At 39.7% G+C, this 23,050-nt stretch overlaps 1 protein-coding gene across 1 annotated transcript in view; it reads right to left on the bottom strand.

Moving 5' to 3' along the window:
• The window catches only part of tmem131 (transmembrane protein 131), a 47,908-nt gene extending 30,254 nt beyond the window's left edge, over positions 1-17,654 (bottom strand). The window contains 6 exon segments of the mRNA XM_037698260.1: positions 6,756-6,876; positions 10,348-10,416; positions 13,972-14,012; positions 14,191-14,252; positions 17,324-17,463; positions 17,465-17,654. Of these exon segments, the coding sequence (XP_037554188.1) occupies positions 6,756-6,876; positions 10,348-10,416; positions 13,972-14,012; positions 14,191-14,252; positions 17,324-17,463; positions 17,465-17,502 (471 nt within the window). The 5' untranslated portion in view covers positions 17,503-17,654.
• Between the last annotated feature and the right edge of the window lie 5,396 nt (positions 17,655-23,050).

Genomic DNA, 23,050 nt, shown 5'->3' with positions numbered 1-23,050 from the left:
AGGTGACTATGGCAGGATTCATCAGGCTCGAATTGTGAAAGAGTGGTTCTGGGAGCATGAGACATAATTTTTACACATGGATTGGCCACAACAGAATCCAACCCCATTGAAAATCTTTGGGATGTGTTGGAGAAGGCTTTGAGCAGTGGTCAGAATCTGTCATCATCATCAGTGCAAGATCTTGGTGAAAAATTAATGCAACACTGGATGGAAATAGATCTTGTGACATTGCAGAAGCTTATTGAAACAACGCCACAGCAAATACATGCCGTAATCAAAGTTAAAGGCGGTTCAACGAAATATTAGTGTCTGACCTTTTTTTGGTGGCGACCTTTTTTTTGGCCAGGCAGTGTATACGAGTAATCATTTTCCAATTTCTTTTGGACTGGGTACTTTGTGATCGAAGTGTATCAAAGTGGAGGAGTATACCAGGGGGTTGCAGTCAGGGATTAAACAGTTCTCTCACCCTCATGTTAACTAATGCATTGTCTAAACTTATGTAAGAGCTAAAGTTCAGTGAATGGATGACAAATGCACAGAAAATGTTAGAGAAACAACAATTATAATTGATTTGCCTTCATCTCTTGTCTGAGAACCCTTTGTGACCCAAAAACAACTCAAACACAGCAAAATGAGGACCAAAATAATTATCACTGTTTGTGCAGAGAAACAACTGACAAAAAAAATCACTAGAGGGCTAGAATTCATGAACTACTGTACTTTGATATAGAATGAGTTGAAGTCATTTTCTGCTCAGTGTCTTATTTTAACGAGCTACAACCATTACTAGTAAAATTATGTAGCCAAAAACAGAATAATTATTCCATAATAAAACTTCTTTGAACTTGAACCCCTAAAGTACCTCTTGTTTCAAGTACAAACTTGATTACTTCCATCTACAAAAACCTTGTTCAACTTTTCAGCTTCACTTACACAAACTGTATCTACAGGCAGGTTCCCAGCATTTCATGAAAACAGAATTCCCTGAATTTCATCACACAAAATGCTCAGAACTTAGCGTGTAAGGTCTGTGTGTCTTAGGTCTTAGATCCTTGTATACCGTTTCTTCTTTCCTTTAATATAGTTTATATTTTTGCTATTTTTGGGTGTAACTGGGATATTGAGGACACAAATTCGTTCCACCTCATGTACCACATGTGATGTGAAAGACAAAGTCTGCTTGAACCTTTGATTGTGTTAGGTGGCAGACAGCCACATTCAGAGATGACAGGAAGTATACTGTAGCCTATGGTACATGCATACAGCAATCATTCCTATAATTTATTACACTGTTTAACATCAGACACTAAAAAGCCACAAAAGCCAATCAATAAGGATACTGTGACATACTAGAATACTAGTATTAAGTAAAGTGATATGTGTTGTCATCATTGTATGTTTACATACAATGATGAAATTAGTTCTCTGCATTTAACCCATCACGTGAGATACACCCAGGTGGAACAGCGGGCAGCTGTGCAAGTGCCCGGGGAGCAATTAGGGATTAGGTGTGTTGCTCAAGGACACCACGACATGTGGGCCTGGTGGGGAGTTGAGCTTGCGACTTTGTGGTCCCAAGTCAGTTGCCCTATCTCTATTAAAATCTCAGAAAGATCATCTTTGAATCAGATCGGTGTTCAAATTCCATAACATTTCCCCGATTGTTGATGTTTTTCTCAAATTCCCTGAGCTCTCCCTGCATGGAAATTATGAAAGTCAGTTTTATTTTTCATGATTTTCAGAGTTGTTGGGAACCCTGACAGCAAGTTTTTCCAAAGGAAGTCCACACATAACTGAGAAAAAAATTAATCATCAAGAGTTAGTTTTATTCATGCAGTAAGCAAAAAAAAAATAACAATAAGGTATATACTGTATATTTTTTTAAATTATAAATCACGAGTTAGAATTTACACAGAGCCTCTGCAAATGAGTACATTACACATACCAGTACTACCTGGACTGTTTGGATTCTAAACAGGTTATCATACGTTAACAGGAGGAACTTCTTCATTTTAGTAGTTGATAAACCAAGACTGAGACAAAAACACCACACCTCTGTATTTTCAGGAACAATGACAGCTTACACTGTAAACAATAATACACTGTAATTATTTACTTAAAGAGAACAGCCTTTTAGATGCATTATTAGATTTTTGTAAAATGAACAATTTCAGCAGTAAAAAAATAGTTTATTAATGAGGAAGACATTCAAAACAACAAAACATCCTGCAGTGAACAGAATTAGTTTTCCCAGCAGAAACATATCTCATGTAGTCCTTCCTACTAAATTCCTCACATACCATTTAAAAGTTTTATATCTTGAACATTACATTTTACAAAATAAAAGGAGTAAAGATAAGTCGCTGAATATACGAGTGTTTTATGTTTGCTGGTGTGTGTTAAAACAGCATGAACCTATTAGAAACAAAACAATAAATATTTAATACATGCACCTTCTTGCTGGAGCAGAGTTTATTTTAATCAGATGTCCTGGTACACTGTATCCAGTTTCTTTTTTAAAAACTTTTTTTTTCTTCAATTTTATCTCCCCACAATGTGTTACAATTTTAAAGCTTATACTGAATACCAGATGATATAAGACACCTGATAATGCTCTCGTTTTCATCATTAGCTCAACCCTGTTTAACCACTCTGTTGATTGCAGTGTTAATCAGGCATATTCAGGCCCTGTTTACAATACTCGCAAGGTTTTTAAACAGATATTCTTATCTCTGCACTTTTAAATAAACAAAACAACACTAGGCCTGTCACGATAACAAATTTTGCTGGGCGAATAATTGACTCAGAAATTATTGCGATAAACGAGAATATTGTTTGAAATTTGACAATAATTAGTAATAGTAGTAATAATTAGTTTCATGTAGATGTGTTAAACAACTCAGGACATACAGCCATTTATTTGAACACACCCATTTTTCAAGTGTGCAAAACCATTGGAACATGTGTCTAACCGGTGTTTCTTGTTGACCAGGTGTTGCCCTTAACGTTGATTGTTCAAACATTAAATAGTCTACTTTTTGGCCTATGTTTAAACCTATGAAGTAGGTATTTCTTGTTAAAGAGGACACACCAACGTGAAGACCAGAGAGCTGTCTATGGGAGAAAAGAAAGGCATTCTGAAGCTGAGAAAAGAAGGAAAATCAATCAGAGCCACTGGACAAACATTGGGCATCGCAAGCCCAACAATTTGGAATGTCCCGAAAGAGGAAGAAACTACTGGTGTACTGAGCAACAGACGTCCAACAGGTTGGATAAAAGGAAACAACAGTCGTTGATGACAGAAATATTGAGAGTGCTGTGAAGAAAAGCCCCAAAACATCAGTAAGTGACATCACCAACGTCCTCCACAGTGCAGGGGTGAAAGTATCACAATCCACTGTTCGAAGAAGATTCAGAGAGCAGAAATATATAGTAGAGGCCATACCCAAAGATGCAAACCACTCATCAGTAAGAATCAGAAGGCCAGATTGCAATTTGCAAAGAAGGGCAGAGATGAGCTGCAAAAGTCTTGGAACACAATCTTTTTTTTGTTTTTCCCATTCAACCTTTATTTATACAAGTTAATCCCATTGACCCTCAGGGATTCATTTACAAGAGAGACCTGATTGTATGTGGACTGATGAGACCAAGATCAGTCTCTACCAAACTGATGGAAAGGCCAAAGTGTGAAGAAAGGAACTGCTAATGATCTGAAGCACATAAGCTCAACTGAGAAGCATGGTGGAGGTAATGTCATGGCTTGGGCGTGCATGGCTGCTTCTGGAACAGGCTCATTAATATTTATTGATGATGTAACTGATGATAGTAGCAGCAGAATGAATTCTGAAGTGTACAGAAACATTTTGTCTGCAAGTTTACAGGGAAAAATGCATCCAAACTAATCCGGAGGAATTTTATCATGCAGCAGGACAATGACCAAAGCACACTGCCAACAAAACAAAATACTTCATTAGGGGAAAAAAAGTGGAAGGTTTTAGACTGGCCAAGTCAATCACCTGACCTTAACCCGACAGAGAATGCATTTCACCTCCTGAAGAGGAGACTGAAGGGAGAAACCCAGCGAAACAAACAAGAACTGAAAGAAGCTGCGGTAAAAGCCTGGAATAGCATCACTAATGAAGAATGCCACAGTTTGGTGATGTCGATGGATCGCAGGCTTGAGGCAGTCATTGCAAGCAACGGCTATGCCACCAAATATTAAATTTTATTCACTTTAAGATTATTTATTCCTTTACTTTTCTTCACCTAAGAATGCTGTAGTGTAACACAAATAGTGATACAGTAGTACAAGTAGTAGTAAGTAGTAGTTTACTTTAGTATATATATATATATATATATATATATATATATATATATATATATATATATATAAAGGCATTTAAAACCCTTCCCACACTCTTGCAATATTTTAAACAATGTTTCTAAAGTCTAAATGCTCTAAAAGAGCACAGAATGTCATGATTTCAGCTCCTTGCCTCCTCTGCACTTTGCCGCCTGCAAGCGTTCTTGGCCACGCTTACTTCTCCGCTCTGCATGGAGAACAGCAGATCAGCTGCAGCAGGAAGTTTATCCTGCAGTGTGGGCTACACAAAGGTGCAGGAGGAAGCTTTTTCTGCAGTTCTGGGATGCACAGATGTGCAGAAGGTGCTAAATAATTTAAAATAATTTATTTAAAATAAAAATTCCATGCCGATCGTGCGGCTCATCCATCAAACAGCCAATTGTGTGTCATGTCCAATCTTATTTTGAAAAACTGCAATAGAGGGAGTCCGAGATAAATGAACCGCGAAGTAGCGAGGGACTACTGTATATGCCAAGTTGTTTAACACATCTACATGGAAATACAAGTAAATAAAAGCTGACGTTCTGAACTCTTGTCTCATGCTCATCTTTTGATCTTAAATCCAAATGTCTTCAGTGTACAACAAAAATAAAGGAATTTGCCTTGCTGTTCCAAAACTTTTGGAGGGGACTGCATTAGGGCCAATTTATCGGCCCCAATTTCCGTAATTTTGGGAAAGGGCATGTTTTTCATTAACATAAGACTGGAACATTGAAGGTGCATCGTGACCTTATAACACCTGACAGTGTCGCTGTCAAAATCGGTATCAGCCAAATTCGGAATCGATACGACACACTTTTTAGAAATCGTGATCAGCAAGAAAACTGCAATCGGTGCACCCCTAGACTGTATCTGTATTGATGATAGCCAAAATTCCCATATCTGTCAGGCTCTAGTAAACACGTACAAAACATGCTGCTATGTCATTGTTTCTAAATAGCTTTGAGTTTGCCGTTCAAAAACTTTAAAGCTTTCTTAAATCAGAAGTGTGGAAAAGGTTTGTTCCAGTGATGAAGGTAAACACCAAGATTTGGATTCAGGGAAAGAGAAAAAGGCTCATATTTTGTACATTTTGAAAAGTCTTCTAGCATCTAAAAACATCGCTTTAAACTAAAGCCAGGACATAAAGCAATAATCACAAATATAATAAAGCAATAATCATAAATATAATAATTACAGAAAAAGTATTGCGTCTTTATTTTTGACAAAAATGAGTATATAAGACAAAAACCCAAGCATTTTCGTTGTTCAAGTTCAGGCATGTTTATGCATCATTTCAGCGGTCAACCATAAGTTATTAGAATTGAAAATCTTTGCTTATGGTGTAAAATATTGTTATTTGATAAACGTGATTAAAATATAATTAATCAAATTGTATGACAAGGCTTGTAACAAATATTTTTTTATCGTGTTCCAGTCCTATTAAATACATAAGACTTTGAATATGCACCACTCGTGTATGAACAGCAGCTCACTAGCTGAGAAGCTTGCTGTGAGTGTTTCACACTTTTTCCATTCTAACAAAAGAGACACCTTTCAGTTTTTGGAGTTTATCAAACTTTCTTTATACACAACCTCAACCAGAGCCATGTGTTTAGTTTAAACTGGATGAATAAGAGTGCAATGGGACTTTTTAATGTTTTCATTTTATATTAAAGTTACTATTATCGTAGAATAAATTTTAATTATGGTATACATGACCTGCTATGTTGCAGTCGGCCTGCCCATATTCTACCCCGGCCATGGTTGTGTTTACTTTGAGCAGGGTGGTTGGATGACTCATATGAATGACTCATCTGTGATGTGGCATCCAACTTGGGGACAGGAAAGGAAGGTTCGATTCCCCACCATGCCAATATGTTGTGTTGTCCTTGTGCAAGAAGCTTGTTCCCTAACCGTTTCCCGTTGCTTCACTTGGGAGTGTCTCGCGTGAAACGCAGAGGAGAGATTTCAGCATAGTATGGGTAGACAATGATGACAACGCATAGCACTTTCACTTCCAATATGAATATGTTTTTGTTTCAGCTTCTGGAAAGGTTATTGTTTGTTTAAAATGAGTGGGGACCATTTGGCATTTGTTTCTTTTTCATGCTGTACCAGAACATGTGAATACTGTTACATCTCTGTTTGCAGGGATAACACGAGAAACATCCTCCTGCACTGCCGTCTTTTAGGGAAATTAAGAATACAACAGGTGGAGAATATATTGAAAAAGGTGTTTTAATTGATGTAATGACACAACACTGAAGTATTTCTGATGGGGGAGAGGGGTGTCAGATGCTTTATGATCCCACACAAAGAAGTGACCGGAAATTAAAACAGTGTCACTTTCTGTAACAGATTAACTGTTCTGATCAGATCTCTCAACAAACATAAAAGTGAAACCACTTACCCTATTCTGGAAAAAGGAGGCGTGAAAATGTGCTGTTGTTGCCGATATTGATATCAAACTAATTTCTTCTGAGCTAGGATTATATAAATAAACTTTCTCCATTTTTGGCATTCCAACAGGCCTGTAGGGGAAGAAGAGAAGACTTCATAAGAGCATGTAAGCATTAAAGGAAGATACATTTAAATCAGTTGTAGTGGAAACAAAGAGCTTTTATACAAAACTGTCAATGACGTGGAAGAAGTTGTAGATCAATGGGTTGTGAGGAAATTCAGGGGGAAAAAGCAGTAACGGGTCAGGAGATTTGAACTTCTCTTTACAGAGATTTAAAGTAAATTACCTGGTCTAACCCTGTGGGAACAAGATTTGACAGTGGAACAATCTATCCACATTGTTAATCTGACAAATAAAGCAAATGATAACTTATCCCCCCACACACACACACACACACACACACTTCATATCAATCTGGGGCTGATAGGAAAATACGATGGTATGAAAATCAAGTTGAACTGATGTGACACCCAGGGTGCTTTTCCTCTTCTCCTTGCTCCACAGATCATGTAGTGCAGTTTTGTTCTTTTATTGTACATCAACATTAATGAACTGTTGGAGTAAACTAACTGTTAGCAAAATATCTCGTGAATCACTTGACATGTGCTGGAGTCAACCCCATCTTTCTGTTAGAAAAATATCTGATGTACTGTAAAATTCATGAACCACAGAGCAGATTCAAATAAAAAAAATTAGCAGAATGTAATAACTGGATGAACATCTCCAACTGATCAACTTATAGAGTTAGTCCAGTTTAAGATGTTTGCTAAAGATAATCTCAGCCAACACAAACATGTCCAAAACTCAGCCAATTTTACAGACGTGTTCAAATTTGATCAGTAGGGCCAATATTTTAGGCTGATATAGACATTTGGGGTCCTGTCGGTATCTTTGATAACTTGTCCCGTTATGCACCAATATAAATACTTCTAATTTTCATCCCTAAAATGCTGGAACTAGCTGTAATTGTACAATCTATCCAGTTTGTGAGGACATCCAGTATTAGCAATGTTATCTTTGTGTCCTCAATGAAATGCATTGTTTGTCTGAAATCTTTACTTCTCTGCAAAGAAAAAATAAACGTCACAGTGGTCAATACTAAATTAGACCTTCACCATACGTGACTGTTTAAACGATGGACAGCACTTATATAGTGGTTTTCTATCTTATCAAGACACTCAAAGTGCTTTAAAACACAATCTGTGCTCTCATTCATACAGACATCTACTATATATGTACAAAGAACAATCAGTGCTTTATCACATTCAAACATCGACGGGACACACATCGGAGGCAATGAGGGGTTCAGTGTCTTGCCCAGGAACACTTGGGCATGTGACTACTGGTGGAATTGAACCCCCAACTCTTGCATTGGAGGACGACTGCTCTAACTACTCAGCTACTGGAAAGGTGTTTCTTTGTTTAATTTATATTTTTGTAATACACTTAACTTCATGGTGAATAGTGGAGGATAGAAAATGTGAACGCACGTTAGGAAGACTGTTTTTATGACCAGTGCACCACCTGTAAATCTACTGTGGCACCAAGTATAGCATGGATCTGAATAGCTTAGCTTCATGGTTGCTAACAACTGTGCTAAATAAATAAGCCTCGCTCCACTCGCGGTTTTGTTAGATCCTTGGGATAATAATAATGTGTTATGTATTGTCACCATTGTATGTTCCCATAAAATGGCTTTCTGATTTAACCCATCCACCACCAGGTGGAGCAGTGGGCAGTAGGGGTGTAACAGTGCACGTGGGTGTATTGAACAGTTTCTATACAGCATGTTCGGTAAGGTCCATGTGTGTACCATTTCTGGGTTTTTTTTCACTCATTAAATTTTATTAATGAGAGATTATGCGTTGCAGAACTAAAGTTCCTACACGTGTTTCAACACGGCGCTATTATCTTGCAGCACGCGTAGCATTAGCAGCCTAGCAGGCAAAGAACAAGCCATCTCATTGCGGCCTCCTGTTTGGGAACATTATGGCTTTCTTGATAAAAGACAAGTGAACAAATCCAAAGCTGTGTGTCGACGTTGTTTCATTGAGATTGGATCTGTAGCAGCAAAACATCTAACTTTTTAACGCTCTTGAAACGACATCATCCAAATGTGAACGTAGTTTGGTGCAAAGACCGATAACAGCAGCATTTAAACAACCTTTATCAGGTAATTCAGATCGGTCCAAAGCAAAAACACAAGCTGTAGGAGTTTTTAAAGCTCTGGATCTATGTCCAAATGTTGTTGATGAGCCGGCTTTAAGCATGAAGTTCTTGAGCCCTGCTGCCTACGACACCCATCACGTCAACACTTCAGCCAAAAAGTTGTAGCAGCACTTTATGATGACCGTGCAAGAAGAGGTATTGTATTATTGTGATCTAATTAACTTTTTTAATTTAAAATGATCTTATTAACTCAATTTTTTTTATCTGTGTTGTTTGAAGTCTGAGGATGACAGCAGCTGAGTCTTCTTCATCCACCAGATCCCCTCCAGCTAAGAAATCTGTAAAGACTGAACTTGTTTACTTGACATATTTTCAAAATAAACATTTTTTTAAGTCTTTATTTTGACCTTTTTTGTACCGAAAATTAACCGAACCGAGCCCTCCTTGAAACTGAACCGAACCGAAATGTGATTTTAGCGTACCGTTACATCCATAGTGGGCAGCTACGGAAAGCGCCCAGAGAGCAACTGGGAAAGGGTGTCCTGCTCAAAGACACCATGAGATGTGTAATGACCGGGGATCAAACCCAGGACCTTCAGGTCCAGAGTCGGCTGTCCTGCCCTTACACCACTGGACAAAGCTCAAAAATTCTCAACCATTATTTCAATTATCAGCGGCCATTTTCCCCTCCCAATATTGATATTGGTTTCACCGAAAGCCAAAATTTCCATATAAACCAAGCTCTATTTTTTAACATATACTATGAGCAGAATCAGATTACATGAGATACTAATAAAGAGAAACAGCAGCTACAACTAACAATTCTATGTATGGAATTATTTTAGTATAAAACTCTAGCATGTGCAGGCAATATGCATTCCTTCAAGAAATGCTAGGCCTTTTTTTGTTCCAACCATCAAAATGTTCAGAAATGATGAGTGGATTGTTGTTAGGAATAGAGGTCAGAGGAGGATGGGTCAAAGGAGCCGTGTGTCTGAGAGTTACTCCTGAATCTGCACTCTGGATATGGAAAGCTTTGACACACTACGCAGGTATGCACCCACTATCAACATGAAATGTGATCTAGTGTGGGAGAAGCTACTCGCTGGCACTAGAGTTAAACAACTTGTGACATTCCATACATTGACACCCAATCTAAAATCTGGTAGGCTTTTACTTCAAAGTAAGTTTTATTTGACATGTCAAACCTATATTACTGCTTACTGACTGAGCACATCTGTGAACATTTCACTCAACAAATTAGAGCAACTCAGAAGGGAAAAAATAAACTCAACATGAATGACAGGGAGCACACCACATCACATCAAATCAAGAGAGCAGAGCTTTAAAAAAAATAAATAAATAAACTCACTGTTCATGAAAGTCCAACATTGGAGGTTCAAATCGTATAGGTCGGCAGTTCCCACGGTGCGGGGACGTGCTGCAAAAGAAAGAAAGATGTGACAGCAGCAGGAACAGGCAGGGACAAAACGACTCCATCTTTGTGTTCATTTCAAACGCCTGAGAGGCTACAAGCACAAGTTCCGGCAACAAGATTGGCTTTAATTAGAGAAGCAGATCGACAACGCGACCACTCCCATCCGCTGCGCACCATTTCCATATGTAAAGTTTTTCTGAAAATATAAATTGAAACATAAAAACGGCAGGAGGGAAATGAGAGAAAAGAGCTCCGACCATGACTTTCAGACCGTCATGTTTCTTTCACACAAGCATCATCTTTTAAACGCTGGTTACCACCTGCCAGCTTGAATAACTCACCAAACCTGTTCGACAACAGGTGTATCCACACAATAAACTGGGCCCTTCCCTCAAGGAGACAACTCCTCTTTGTTACAAGTAATAGACAACTAATAACGTGTAATATGAGCCTTTATGTAAATCTCATGCAAAGAGAAGTTCATCAGTAATGCAGACGTGGCACTCAGCAGAGCTTTGACTCATTGCAACATGTATACCTGGGAAGAGATCGCATGCACAAAAACCCGAGATTAATTTCACCTTTTTACTATGAAGCATTAGTGCACAGGAGCAGACAATAGCCACAGCACAGTGCTCCAACAGCCAAGCAGATCAGTGGGTGGATGGCTTTTCACCCCTCGGGGACGTACAGTCGTCCACCATTCACCGCTACCCTCCAGGATAATCTGTCGCCCAACAGCCTGTCCTCACCTCTGCCATTACAATAACAACTGCTGCCAAAATCTTGTAGGAGAAAGAGATTCAGATGGATCCTGGTACCTTTCAATTACTACCCATGTTAAAACTCATTTTAGATGCAATTACATTACGAACAAGGAGGATTCCGACTTATCAAATGTCAAAAATCTGTTATTTAATCTGAGCTGCTATTTTGGGGGGGTGGGGAGGGGGTAGTTGCAGTGTGGTGCCATTTATCCTAATAGTTACCGTCGCTTCTTGCAGTAGAAACGTGTTGCAGTAAATCTGGGTGTTCTCGCGTGTTTTTTAACTTTTTTTTGCTGATCCCTGAAGAAAACATGTTAGTAAATCATGTGTGAAGTTATCAAAACATTACAGACTTCAGGAATAACCCAAACTTTTGATTTACGTTTTAATTTCCCGTGTTCAGCATGATGGTAATCATGTTAGCTTTACTGTGGCATTTTCAAAATAAAGTTAGTTTTATAATAATTGTTAGTCAGAAGCCTGTGATTGATTTTTTTTTTTACACATTGTGCACTCTTTACTAGATGCAGAAATCTATAAATCAGTGTTGATTTATGTAAAATAAGCCATAGCCACAACAGTTTAAGCTAGCTGAAATGCATCAATAACAGCTTTATAGCAGTGCTGCAGCCCTCTGAATAATAACTCCTAAACAACCCCACCCGACTAATGTGCGTACAGTGCGTAAGTTGGAGAGATCTGAGCCACTTTCTTACAGACCTTTTATATGCTTTATGTCGGGGCATCCTGAAAATGCCAAGAGCATAAAGAATTTTTAAAAATAAACATGAAAAGTGTTTATTTCCTGAGGAAGTGCATCTTTGCTCAAAAAGGTTTCTGAGCTCTGTGCATGCACAGCTAGACAAAAGAGGAAGTGTGACGTTTAATAAAATAACACTCAAACAACAGAACGCTACCGGAGCAGCGCTCACACCACGATCCTAAAAGATATCCTGATTTATAGATATCAATTTATTTATTTTTTTCTTCTTCTTTCGACTGCTCCCTTCTTCAGGGGTCGCCACAGAGAACTAACTCACATGAAGACTTGGTGATTGTTTTTACAATGGATGCCCTTCCTGACACAACCACTGAGCACCGAGCTACTACAGCCCTCTATGTGGAGCAGAGCTGCTATCTAGGGCGCCCGGGGGAGCAGATGGTGGGGGTTAAGGGCCTTGCTCAAAGGCCCAGAGTGGGACAAATGAAGATGGAGGCAGGTGTGGATGTTTCACATTTCCCGCCCACATTTTTTGATGTCGGTTTGGAGAGTTGAACTGGCGACCTTCCAATCACAGGCTCACCTTCTCTAACCTCTGCGCCACCACTCCCCTGTGTTTTATAGATTTCAATAAACTGTGCAAACCATACGGCGCGCCTGCACCAAACTCACGTGTGACTGACACAGAGTTGGCTGACCACAGAGCAGCAACATGGTGCCACCAGTTAGCAAACTTCAACATATTTCCTTCCAGCAACAGGACCTTTGTGTTTTTGCACTTCTACCTGTTCCAGGTAACATGTTCCAGCTAATCACACTGAACACGACAAATCAGTGCAGCCTCCAGCTGTTAAGTCTTTGTAGTTCAAACAGAATAAAAGCAGATGGTGTAACAGAGTGCAGAACGCAAACTACAACTTCCCTCAAGTGCTTCATAGTCAGCCATGTTGTGTGCACACAGACTAGACGCACTGATGTCCGAGGTTCATCTGCTGAACACAACTGTTGCTGAGGGTCACTGTGTGAAGTCAATCTTATGAAGCTTAACAAGGACCATTTTTAACTTGTGGTTACCCTTTACTGCATACGGCAGCCCACGAATAAACAAAGATTATATTCTCTGCCCAGCAAGATCCTTTGCAGCTGGAGGATAAATTTCCTGTTGGTTTGGTAAGTTTTAACAAAGTAGCCTTTCTGTTTGCATGACCACAGATGTTGACAATGTGTTTGTTAAAGCCCAACTTCAGCAGCCTGTATGCTGGTCTTGTTTTTATTTTAAGCTAAAACTATGATAGTTGCAGTAAAACTGAGAAAACACTAAAACAAGTTGCATGTGACAAATCTTGCATTCCTTCATGTTTACTTTGTAGGAGTGGGGGTTATCTATCTTTAAATGCTCCACATTGTGGACATGGATTTCCAAATGTCAAAAATACATTCTGTTTTTAATCTGTGCAGGCTTGTGGCTGTTTTCACATCTTCACTGAACCCTAATAAGATTAATCCAACATCTGTCTCTTGCTAGCATCCATGCTAATTGTTGGTCGGCTATGATTTTATTTATTTTTCATTTTATAGAGACCGAGATGGGGTAGAGGTAGTGCAGCCGACTTGAGACCCGAAAGTCCCAGGTTTGATCCCCAGCCATTCCCACATGCCGTGGTGTCTCTGAGCAAGACACCCAATTCCTAATTGCTCCCCGGGCGCCTACATAGCTGCCCACTGCTCCACCTGGGTGCATCCCAGGTGTGATGGGTTAAATGCAGAGAACTAATTTCACCACTGTGTGGAAACATACAATGATGACGACACATAGCACTTACTTATTTTATTGTATGCTCTTTATTACGCATGAAAGTCAACAAATCAGTGTTTAGTTATGCAGCAGCCCCCTGAACTGTGATTAAATCATGAGGTACCTAAAGATTCCCAACCCTATTACTTTGTAGCAAAAGATTAAAACGGCAAACAACCTGGTCAAAGTGTGAATATATTTCCAAAGTGACGCCCAGCAACATAATCTGTTCACTTGTATGTCAATTATTGCACCAAACAAAGAACATTTCATACCTCTGTTGATGATATAAACTAAAATCGATGTCAGACTCTGCCTGCAAGAAAAACAGAAACAAGCCAGAAGTATTTACAAAAAAAAAAAAAAAAATCATTTATGTACAGTATTTCATTTAACAGCACGGCCTTGCTCTGTAATTGTATACTTTTATATTTAATGGAAACGATAACATCTTCAATAAAAGCAGCTAAGAAGAAGATAATAAATATCCTTACCTGTAAAAGGCTTCCCTCACCAAAATGTAGGACCTCCAGAATTGTGTCAGACTGGATGAAAGCTGTGAAAGCAACAACACCAAACCATATGAGCATCACTCCTAAAACCAACATTAAAAACGCTGCTTTGAATTTCAGAACATATTTTATGACTTATGAAAGCTGAAGGGGTACATGTGAAATCAGACATTAAGCATGGCGCCATCTGTATGCTACTGATTGGGCTACCACAACTGTAGCTGATCTGCAAGACAAACCACCACCCAACATGCCTGACGAGGATAAGACTGATTTTAAACACACTAAGGAGTCGTATGAGCGGGGGCAGTCAAATACTCTATCATTAAAAAGAAATGGTACTCCAGTAGACGATATTAAAAAGATTTATGAAATTTCCTCCATTTCTCACAAATCCAAACCTGTCGACTGGCAGCCACGGTATCTGCTGGAAACAAAAGAACCGTTTTTAAAGATAATCTACTGTATTCTGCACAGACGGGAGAAAGTTCAGGTTTGATATCTGTGCTGTGTGTCGGTGTGTGTGTGTGTGTGGACCTATGGCTTGAACAGAGGAGCACAGTCACTTCATCCACCACTGCGAACCATGTGCACACAGTGCAAGTCTATTTTTGGATGTCATAAGGTGTCAGGCTGTGAAAAAAGGTAGTAAATCCTTCGTAATCACACAGTTAACAACTGAATTTAGAGAAGCAGCCGTCTCTGCGTCAGCTGATGACGTCCTCAAAGCATGGACCTCTGTGAGTTTGCAGAGTTTAAATCTCAGCTCTGCTTTGTATCTTATTACCTTCCACAGCAGCCAACTTTAAAACATTAACAAAGCCCCACAGTTAGTGCTTTAAGATCAGCTTTTGCATATTGTGTTTAAAGTTTGTTTTTCTGCAGGGACGCTCGTGTTTACTGTGTAACCTACAACTTTTGTTGAAATTACCTCAAGAAATTCAGAAGATCTAAAAACATCAACAATTAAAAGTTCGCCTGTATTACTTCCCGTTGTCATTACACAGATTAAATCTAGTTTATCCAAGACACGATTAAACATTGTTAGCTTTTAGACATTACAGAAATAATCCGAACAAACCTGACCTGACGGATGACTATTGATGAAGTGCAACTCTAAGTTCATCTGATGGTCAAATTCAAACAGAAAGCATTGACATTTTTCTTTTAAATCGCACATCACTACTACAAAAACAGACTATGTGCTGATGGGTCAACCAGAAAAGCGCAACAATCGATTCAGCGATAAAGAGCTGAGGGAAGATAACGAAGTCCACGCACCTCCTAAAAGATTTAAAGCAACTACTCCCAGAAACTTTCATATTTTGGCCACAAAATAACACAAGCAGCGATTTGAGACACCCCTTTATGAAGAGTAGGAACAAAACCAGTCACGAGCACCATGGCAACAAAAACCCCCATTATAACTATTTTTATCGTCCACTGCCAAAAGGCAAAAATGCTTTAACTTGATCAGTTTTACAGATTCTGGGCTAAAATTTGGTGTGTTAGTAGCTGAGAGTAATTCACAACACATATGCTGAGCTACACCCTGTGCAACATCAAGAGTCAGTAAGTTAATAGTCATTGGTCAACACTGTTTGAAATTTTTCTCACGAACCACTGGGTAGATCTAAATGAAACTTTCAAAGAGTAATCACTGGATGTAGATCAACAAGTTCACTGTCAAAGTCAACTAAATTCAAGATGGCTGCGACATTCAACTGGGATTAGGACGCTCAAAATGTCTAGAACCGTGTCAACTTTTACAGATGCTGAGCTAATTTCATGTGTCATCCTCAACAGACTGATCAAGATTTGAGCGGATGTTGCCATTTCTCAAAGACGGTTTTTGTTTAAAACTGTGGCATGGACCATGATGAGCAATATGCATTCTTTCAATGCATCCATCCATCCATCCATTTTCTTTACCCGTTTGTTCCATTTTGGGTCACGGGGGTCGCTGGTGCCCATGTCCAGCAGTCACTGTGCGAGGGGCGGGGTACACCCTGGACGGGTCGCAAGTCCATCACAGGGCCACATAGAGACAAACGAGACAAACAATCATTCACTCTCTCACTCACACCTAGGGACAATTTAGAGTTACCAATCAGCCTAACATGCATGTTTTTGGACTGTGGGAGGAAACCGGAGTACCCGGAGAAAACCCACGCATGCACGGAGAGAACATGCAAACTCCACCCAGAAAGGCCCCTGGACCGGGGTTTGAACCAAGGACCTGCTCGCTGAGAGGCAGCAGCTCTACCATTTGCGCCACCGTGCTGCCCGGTCAACAAAGTCCATGCTCAATAATCCAGGTATACAATCCAACATTTTTCAGTCAGGTCATCTGGACAGTTTCTTTTTTTGTGCTGAAACGTTTCGCCTTCGATCCGGAAGGCTTCATCAGTCCTTTCAGCACACACAAAAAAAGAAACTGTCCAGATGACCTGACTGAAAAATGTAGGACCATCAGCAGTCCTTTCTGAAGCTGGGTTTGAGCTCTGGAGTGGATCTGTTGGTGTTTCCTGACCCACTGTGGGGTCAGGTTTGTGAGTCCCACTGATTGTAAACATCTCGGAGGCAGGTTTCAAAGTTCCCACGGCTGATGTCTGTGGGTGTCAGCAGCCTCTCTGACCTGCGGTCAGGACAGGCGGCAGCAGCACCTCTCTGGCTCTGTGGACCCATGGACGAACCAAAACAGCCACGTTCACGAACCAGACTCGTCCCAAAACATCCCTCAAAGTGCACGGCACGAGTAGCCAACAATCGGACAGATCTTCATTCCAGCGCATCTGGATCATCTAATAACATGTTCGGGCTCGTTGCGGTAACCGTGTCCGTGTGTCTCGTGCCATGTCACTGTAAACAGCCATATATGGAGCACCGTGACAACAACCGAGCTAACGCTTCAGGGCAGATTCATTCCGAATCGGGCCAACATGCACATTCAGACACTAACACAGCTCAGCCCACAGTGAAGCCTCGTTAATAAGGAACATTTGTTTATGAAGAGTGCAGCTAGCTGTGGTAAAGTTAACCAAACAGGTCAACGCCGACATCAAACGTCCACGGAAGTTAGCGCTGGCTAACGTTAGCCCGCTAAGTTACAAACCTTGTTTATTTGCCCGCGTCGAGTGAATAAAAGCAATAAATAGCATCCTGAAGAATCCGACACACGGTGTTCTCGTCCCTGTGTGAGAGCGCCCGCAGCTCGGGGCTCTTTTCTCCGGACTCGCCATGCCGCTGCTGCAGGTCTCTGTTACGGTAAGAACCGAGAGAATGTGCGGACATGCCCGTGTAGACCTCTGCTGACTCTGTCAATCATAGCCGTGAGGCGAGGGGGGCTGGTGGGGGGGACTCCAACTACTGACAGAGCCGGAGCAATGAGCTAACACCGAACAGGACGCTGGCCTCCTCTTCTTCCTCCTCTTCCTCTCTACTTCCGCTCCACGCAGCGTCACCAGTTACCGGAAGTAGCGGCGGCTTCAGTCAGCGTCTGGCTCACGCTCGAAAATGTCACGTGCGTTATTACTGTTTCACATTTACGTGCGCTCGTTCGGAGAAAGCAGTTTATAGGCATTTTTAAAGAGAACACAGTTATTTAAAGGGCGTTGGTTGAAGTGGAGTCAACTCTAAAATCAAACTTGGACACAGAAATAATCAATCAGTCAGCCTCACGTTAGGTCCACTCTGAACATAACTCACAACTTTATTAAAGCTGAAATACAGGACAAAAGATTAATGTGGGTGAAAAAGATGAAGTACCCACATACACAATAATAATGTTAAATTATATATATATATTTTTTTTCTTTCAGAGGTCACCACAGCTAACTAACATGAAGACTTGGCAATTATTTTTACACAAGATGTCCTTCCTGATACAACCACAGACCACCGAGCTTTTTTTTTTTTTTTACTTTATTTGTCATTAAACAGTGCTAATACAACGTCAAACAAAAAAGAAAGAAAAATAAAGATTATAAAGGAGACAAATTAAACAAAATAAAATCAGACAATCAGTTCAGTACTCATGAGTAGAGTTTGGGGTTTTCCATGAAATCAAGGTCCTCTACATCTTGCAGAGACCCACAGCAGTCTTCTTCTTTCTCACGTGTTTCAGCGATCAGGTCTCTCTTGTAAATGAGTCCTCAAGGCTCAATGGGATGTACCCGTCTAAATAAAGGTTGAATGAATGATGACAAGGAGGCACCGTTCTCTGTGAAAGGCAACAAAATTTGGTCTAACTTTAAGAAATCTATTATTGTGAATAAGAAACTTTCCTAGAATGAAAATAGTGTTCATCATCAGACCATGTACAGAGTTTTTTGTGATAAAACCATACAAGACATTTTCAATTTTCAGTTCTGGAATCTGTATATATTTTGACAAGCAGTGATGTAAATCATCCCAAAAGGCATTCGTATATACACAATCATAAAAATGTGGTCAGTGGTCTCAGCAAGTTCGTTACAAAATGAACAGTTAGTACGTTCAAAGCCAAAGCGTTTACATAGAAAATCAGCAGAACGGTCTATTCTGTTAATAATTTTGAAACTAATCTCTTTTGCTTTAGGTGCGACAGGGAATTTATAAAATTTTGATCTTAATTGTTCAGCATCTTTTCTGGAGAAGGAATTTAGAATTGTGTTTCGGGAAGAGGAGCAGGGACACAGCTCGTTGTTAAATATGAAACTAATAGCATAGTTGTTTAGTTTGGAGTCCAAAAGATTTAGATTATTCACTAAAAGCGGGGGACGATTCGTGTTTGGAGCATAGATGTCATTATTATTATAGCTTGAGGTATTGCATTAATCACTTTCTTATATTGTTTTTTATCAGTCAAGTTAAATTTGGAACTAAATTTTTCAAATGTTATAATCTCCCCTGTCGAATCGAACAAGTGTAAAACAGACCACATGCCTTTATCTAACCAGTTTTGTAGAAATATAGATTTACGGTTATGTAATATATATCTGCAGTTCTAAAGTGGGCTGTTGTGGGGACTGAAGTTGTGTTTGTAAATCATTTTCCAGTAGAGTAAAACCTGTTGATGAAATGATGAGAGTTTATGGGGGAGCTTTTTTGGGTCATAGTCACATTTGAGGAGAAATTCAATGCCACCTAATTTCTTGAAGATTTCATTAGGAATATAAAACCAGAGTTTTTGTTGGTTTTTAAGATAGTGTCTCACCCAATTTATTTTAATTGTGCCATCAATACATTCAAAGTCTATTGCCTTAAGACCTCCATCTCTGTATTCTTGTGTCATAGAGCCTTTTTTAATATAAAGTGTTTTCCTTTTCCAAATGTAGTTGAAATTTGCTTGATTTATAGTTTTAATTGCAGTTTTAGGAATTGATAATGAGTAGGCAGGGTAGATTAAACGAGAAATACATTCCATTTTTGTAAGAAAAGTGCGGCCTATGATTGAAATGTCTCTCTGAGACCAAGAGTTCAGATATGTTTGGCTTCTTTCCAGATTGTTCCAGATATTGAGTTTCGTTAAAGGGTCCATGTCTTTAGTTATGTATGCCCAAGTGTTTTATAGTGGTTTTAACAGGAATATTGTGAATGGTTGATTGATCAGAATTATGAATAGGTAGTAATTCACATTTGTTGAGGTTTAATTTTAGTCCAGATGCTTTAGAGAAAAATTCTACTGTCTCAAGGATTATAGGGAGTTGGTCGGAGTTTTTAACAAATATTGCTACATCATCAGCTAATTGGCTAATTGTTAATTGTTGACCCAACACTGTTAGTTTTTCAAAATTCATTTGTTTGATGAGGATAGACATCAATTCAGCTGCTAAAATAAATAATAGGGGTGAAATTGGACATCCCTGTTTAATACCTTTGCCAATGAAGAATCTAGGAGATGTACCTTGTGGTAATAGAACTGAACTGTTTGTGTCCTTATAAATTAATTAATTATATTTAAGAATTGTTTCCCAAATCCAAAAAGTTCTAAGGTTTGAAAGATAAATTTGTGTTCGATCATGTCAAAAGCTTGAAAAAAGTCCAAGAATAGAATAAATCCGTCATCTTCTATTAGATGATTATAGTCCAGTAAATCCAATATAAGTCTAATGTTGTTGTGAACCAAGCGACCTTTGATTAATCCAGATTGTGTGTCTGAAATAATGTCCGTAATACCACATTTTAATCTATTTGTGAATATATGAGTGAGTATTTTGTAATCATTGTTTAATAGAGTTATGGGACGGAGGTTGTCAATTATTTTTGAGTCCTTGTTAGGTTTGGGAATTAGGGTTATAACTCCTTGTTTCATTGTAGTAGGTAAGATAAACATTGTGGATATTTTTTTTAGCATATTAAATATTAAGTCTTTTAAGTGTGTCCAAAAGTGTTTATAAAAGTTACTCGTTAGACCATCTGGGCCTGGAGATTTGTCTAAGGCTAAACAAATCAACGTTTTTCTACTTCTTCCATTCGGATTTCTGCATCACATATATTTTTAAAACTTTCGTCCACAGTGGGGATCTGTTCTCTGACAGATTCAAAGAGAGTTTCAGCATCTGTATGAGAGTAAGAAGAGGAGTATAGCTGGCTATAAAACTGAAAAATTGCCTTTGAAATTCTAACAGGATCGGTACATTTCTGGTCACAGACCACCGAGCTACCACAGGCCTCTATGTGGAGCAGAGAGCTGCCATGTGGGGCGACCCGAGAAGCAGATGGTGGGGGCAGTGTTGCCAGATAGAGTTTAGGTTTTCCAGCCAAAAGTCTGTTAAAAACCGCCCCATCACACAGAAACCCACCCAATCAATATATTGTTATAATTACTGTTTGAACACACACACACATATACAGTATATATATGTATACACCCAATACCCCCCACCCCCTGTAAAGATATAATGGTGTTTATATGTTCATTAATGTGATTAATCAAAATCAATTAAATCTGAACCTTACTGCTCTAATCAGAAAATCAAAATGTCACATTTCAGGATCTGATTATTATAGACACAGATTAAATGTTCAATATGAATATTTCTATATTTATCACCATAGTAATAGTGTTACACACTAGTATTTGTAAACACTCAAAATAATACAAATGATGGTTTAGTGCAGGTTAAAAGTTACAAATGTTGTGTTTGGTGCCCGTTTGTTTTCCATATATATTAGTGTGTGTGAATGACAGGCGTCAACTTAAAACACTTTGTAGAACAGTGCTTTATGAAGTTCAGTCCATTTCCTTGTATTAGTTGACCAGCAGTTCTGCCACATCCAATATGGCGGCAGCTCCGAGGTATCGCCGCAACGGGCCAGCCCACTCAACCAGACGTCTGTCATTATTGTGCCGCCTCAGAAGTTCTGGCCCTGGCAGATGACAATAGTCAATCAGTGATGGAGAAAGGTCAGGGGAGCTTTGCTATGAATCAGTAATGATGAACGATTGTTTGAAATGTGTAGGTTAACTCAAAAACTGCAGATCTGACTCCAAATCCGCCCAAATTATCCCCACCTGCCCAAAGCAAATTTTACCTGCAAAATCAGAATGAAAACCACCCAACTGGCGGTAAACCGCCCAATCTGGCAACACTGGGTGGGGGTTGAGGGCCTTGCTCATGGGCCCAGAGTTGAGGCAAAGTCTCACCTTTCCACCCACATTTTGATGTTGCTGATATGGTTGAACCAGTGACCTTCTGATCACAGGCACACCTTCTCTAACCTCTGCGTCACCATAGTATCATTACCAGATTATAGCTCCTTTCTGCAATGTCGTGAAGATCACTCTAAAGATGAATCGAGTGAGAAGCAAAATTTGTGCAGTGTTTTATATCAATGTTAAATATGTGTCCTAAAATTAAACATTTGTCAGCAAAGTTTGTAAACAGACTACGCTTATCCAACTCCCTCTCATTTGTTGACCAACACAGACTACCGTCGGCCTAATGTTGATCTGGGTTCAACACGGTGTTTTTTTAGATTCAGCTGAGGGTCTTGCTGTCTTCCTTTGCAGAGCAAACAGTGGGAATTGGAAATACTCTCCATCTGTCCATGCATGTGATGAACACGATATATTGAAAAATAAATGAGGTAGCAACTTCCATTCCAACTTCTTCTATTTAGGTGTGTGGCTGCATCTAGGCATAAGAAATGTTTATTTTGAAAATTGGGTTGCAACATCAATATCCAAGATGGCCACCACAGTGTTTATATTTAAACCGGCCTTATCACGAGGAAACTATGCAGGTTTTTTATATCACTTGAAAGTAGTTTCCTCAAATGACTGGGGTGCCCAAAGATTAAGCTATGGTGGTCAAGGACACCATTGACCACCACTTGGCTCCGCCATTGCACACAGTACTGTACTGGATAAAATTGCTCCATCTGCTCGCCAGGATACGCCACTTTGCTTGCTCATGGGCACGCAAGCAGATGTGGGTACTTCAACTTTTCCACCCACATTACGATCATCAGTCAACTTTCTGATCACAGGTTCAGTTCTTTAACCTCTGCACCACCACACCCCATTATCAGTGGCGCAAAAAGCGGGTATGCAGCGTATGCGACGCATAGGGGCGCTGCACTGCAGGGGGCGTCAAAACCCTCTGTAGAAAAAATGTTTTTCTAGTAGGCATTTTCTAAATGATCAATAACAGGGGAACAGCACTGATTAGGCGCCCCTCTGCTCCTTCACCTCCCCTCTGCTCCTTCACCTCCCCTCTGCTCCTTCACCTCCCCTCTGCTGCTTCACCTCCCCTCTGCTCCTTCACCTCCCCTCCTATCGCTCTCCCTTCCCACAGGTGGCTGTGAACCAGGGGCGCAACTACATATTTTTGAGGTGGATGCGAACACATCATCG

Source organism: Nematolebias whitei, chromosome 3 (assembly GCF_014905685.2).
Source record: "Nematolebias whitei isolate Nwh7 chromosome 3, NemWhi1, whole genome shotgun sequence".
Classification (NCBI taxonomy): Eukaryota; Metazoa; Chordata; class Actinopteri; order Cyprinodontiformes; family Rivulidae; genus Nematolebias; species Nematolebias whitei.
Note: the sequence above shows the minus strand (reverse complement) of the source record. Positions and strands in the feature narration are given on the sequence as shown.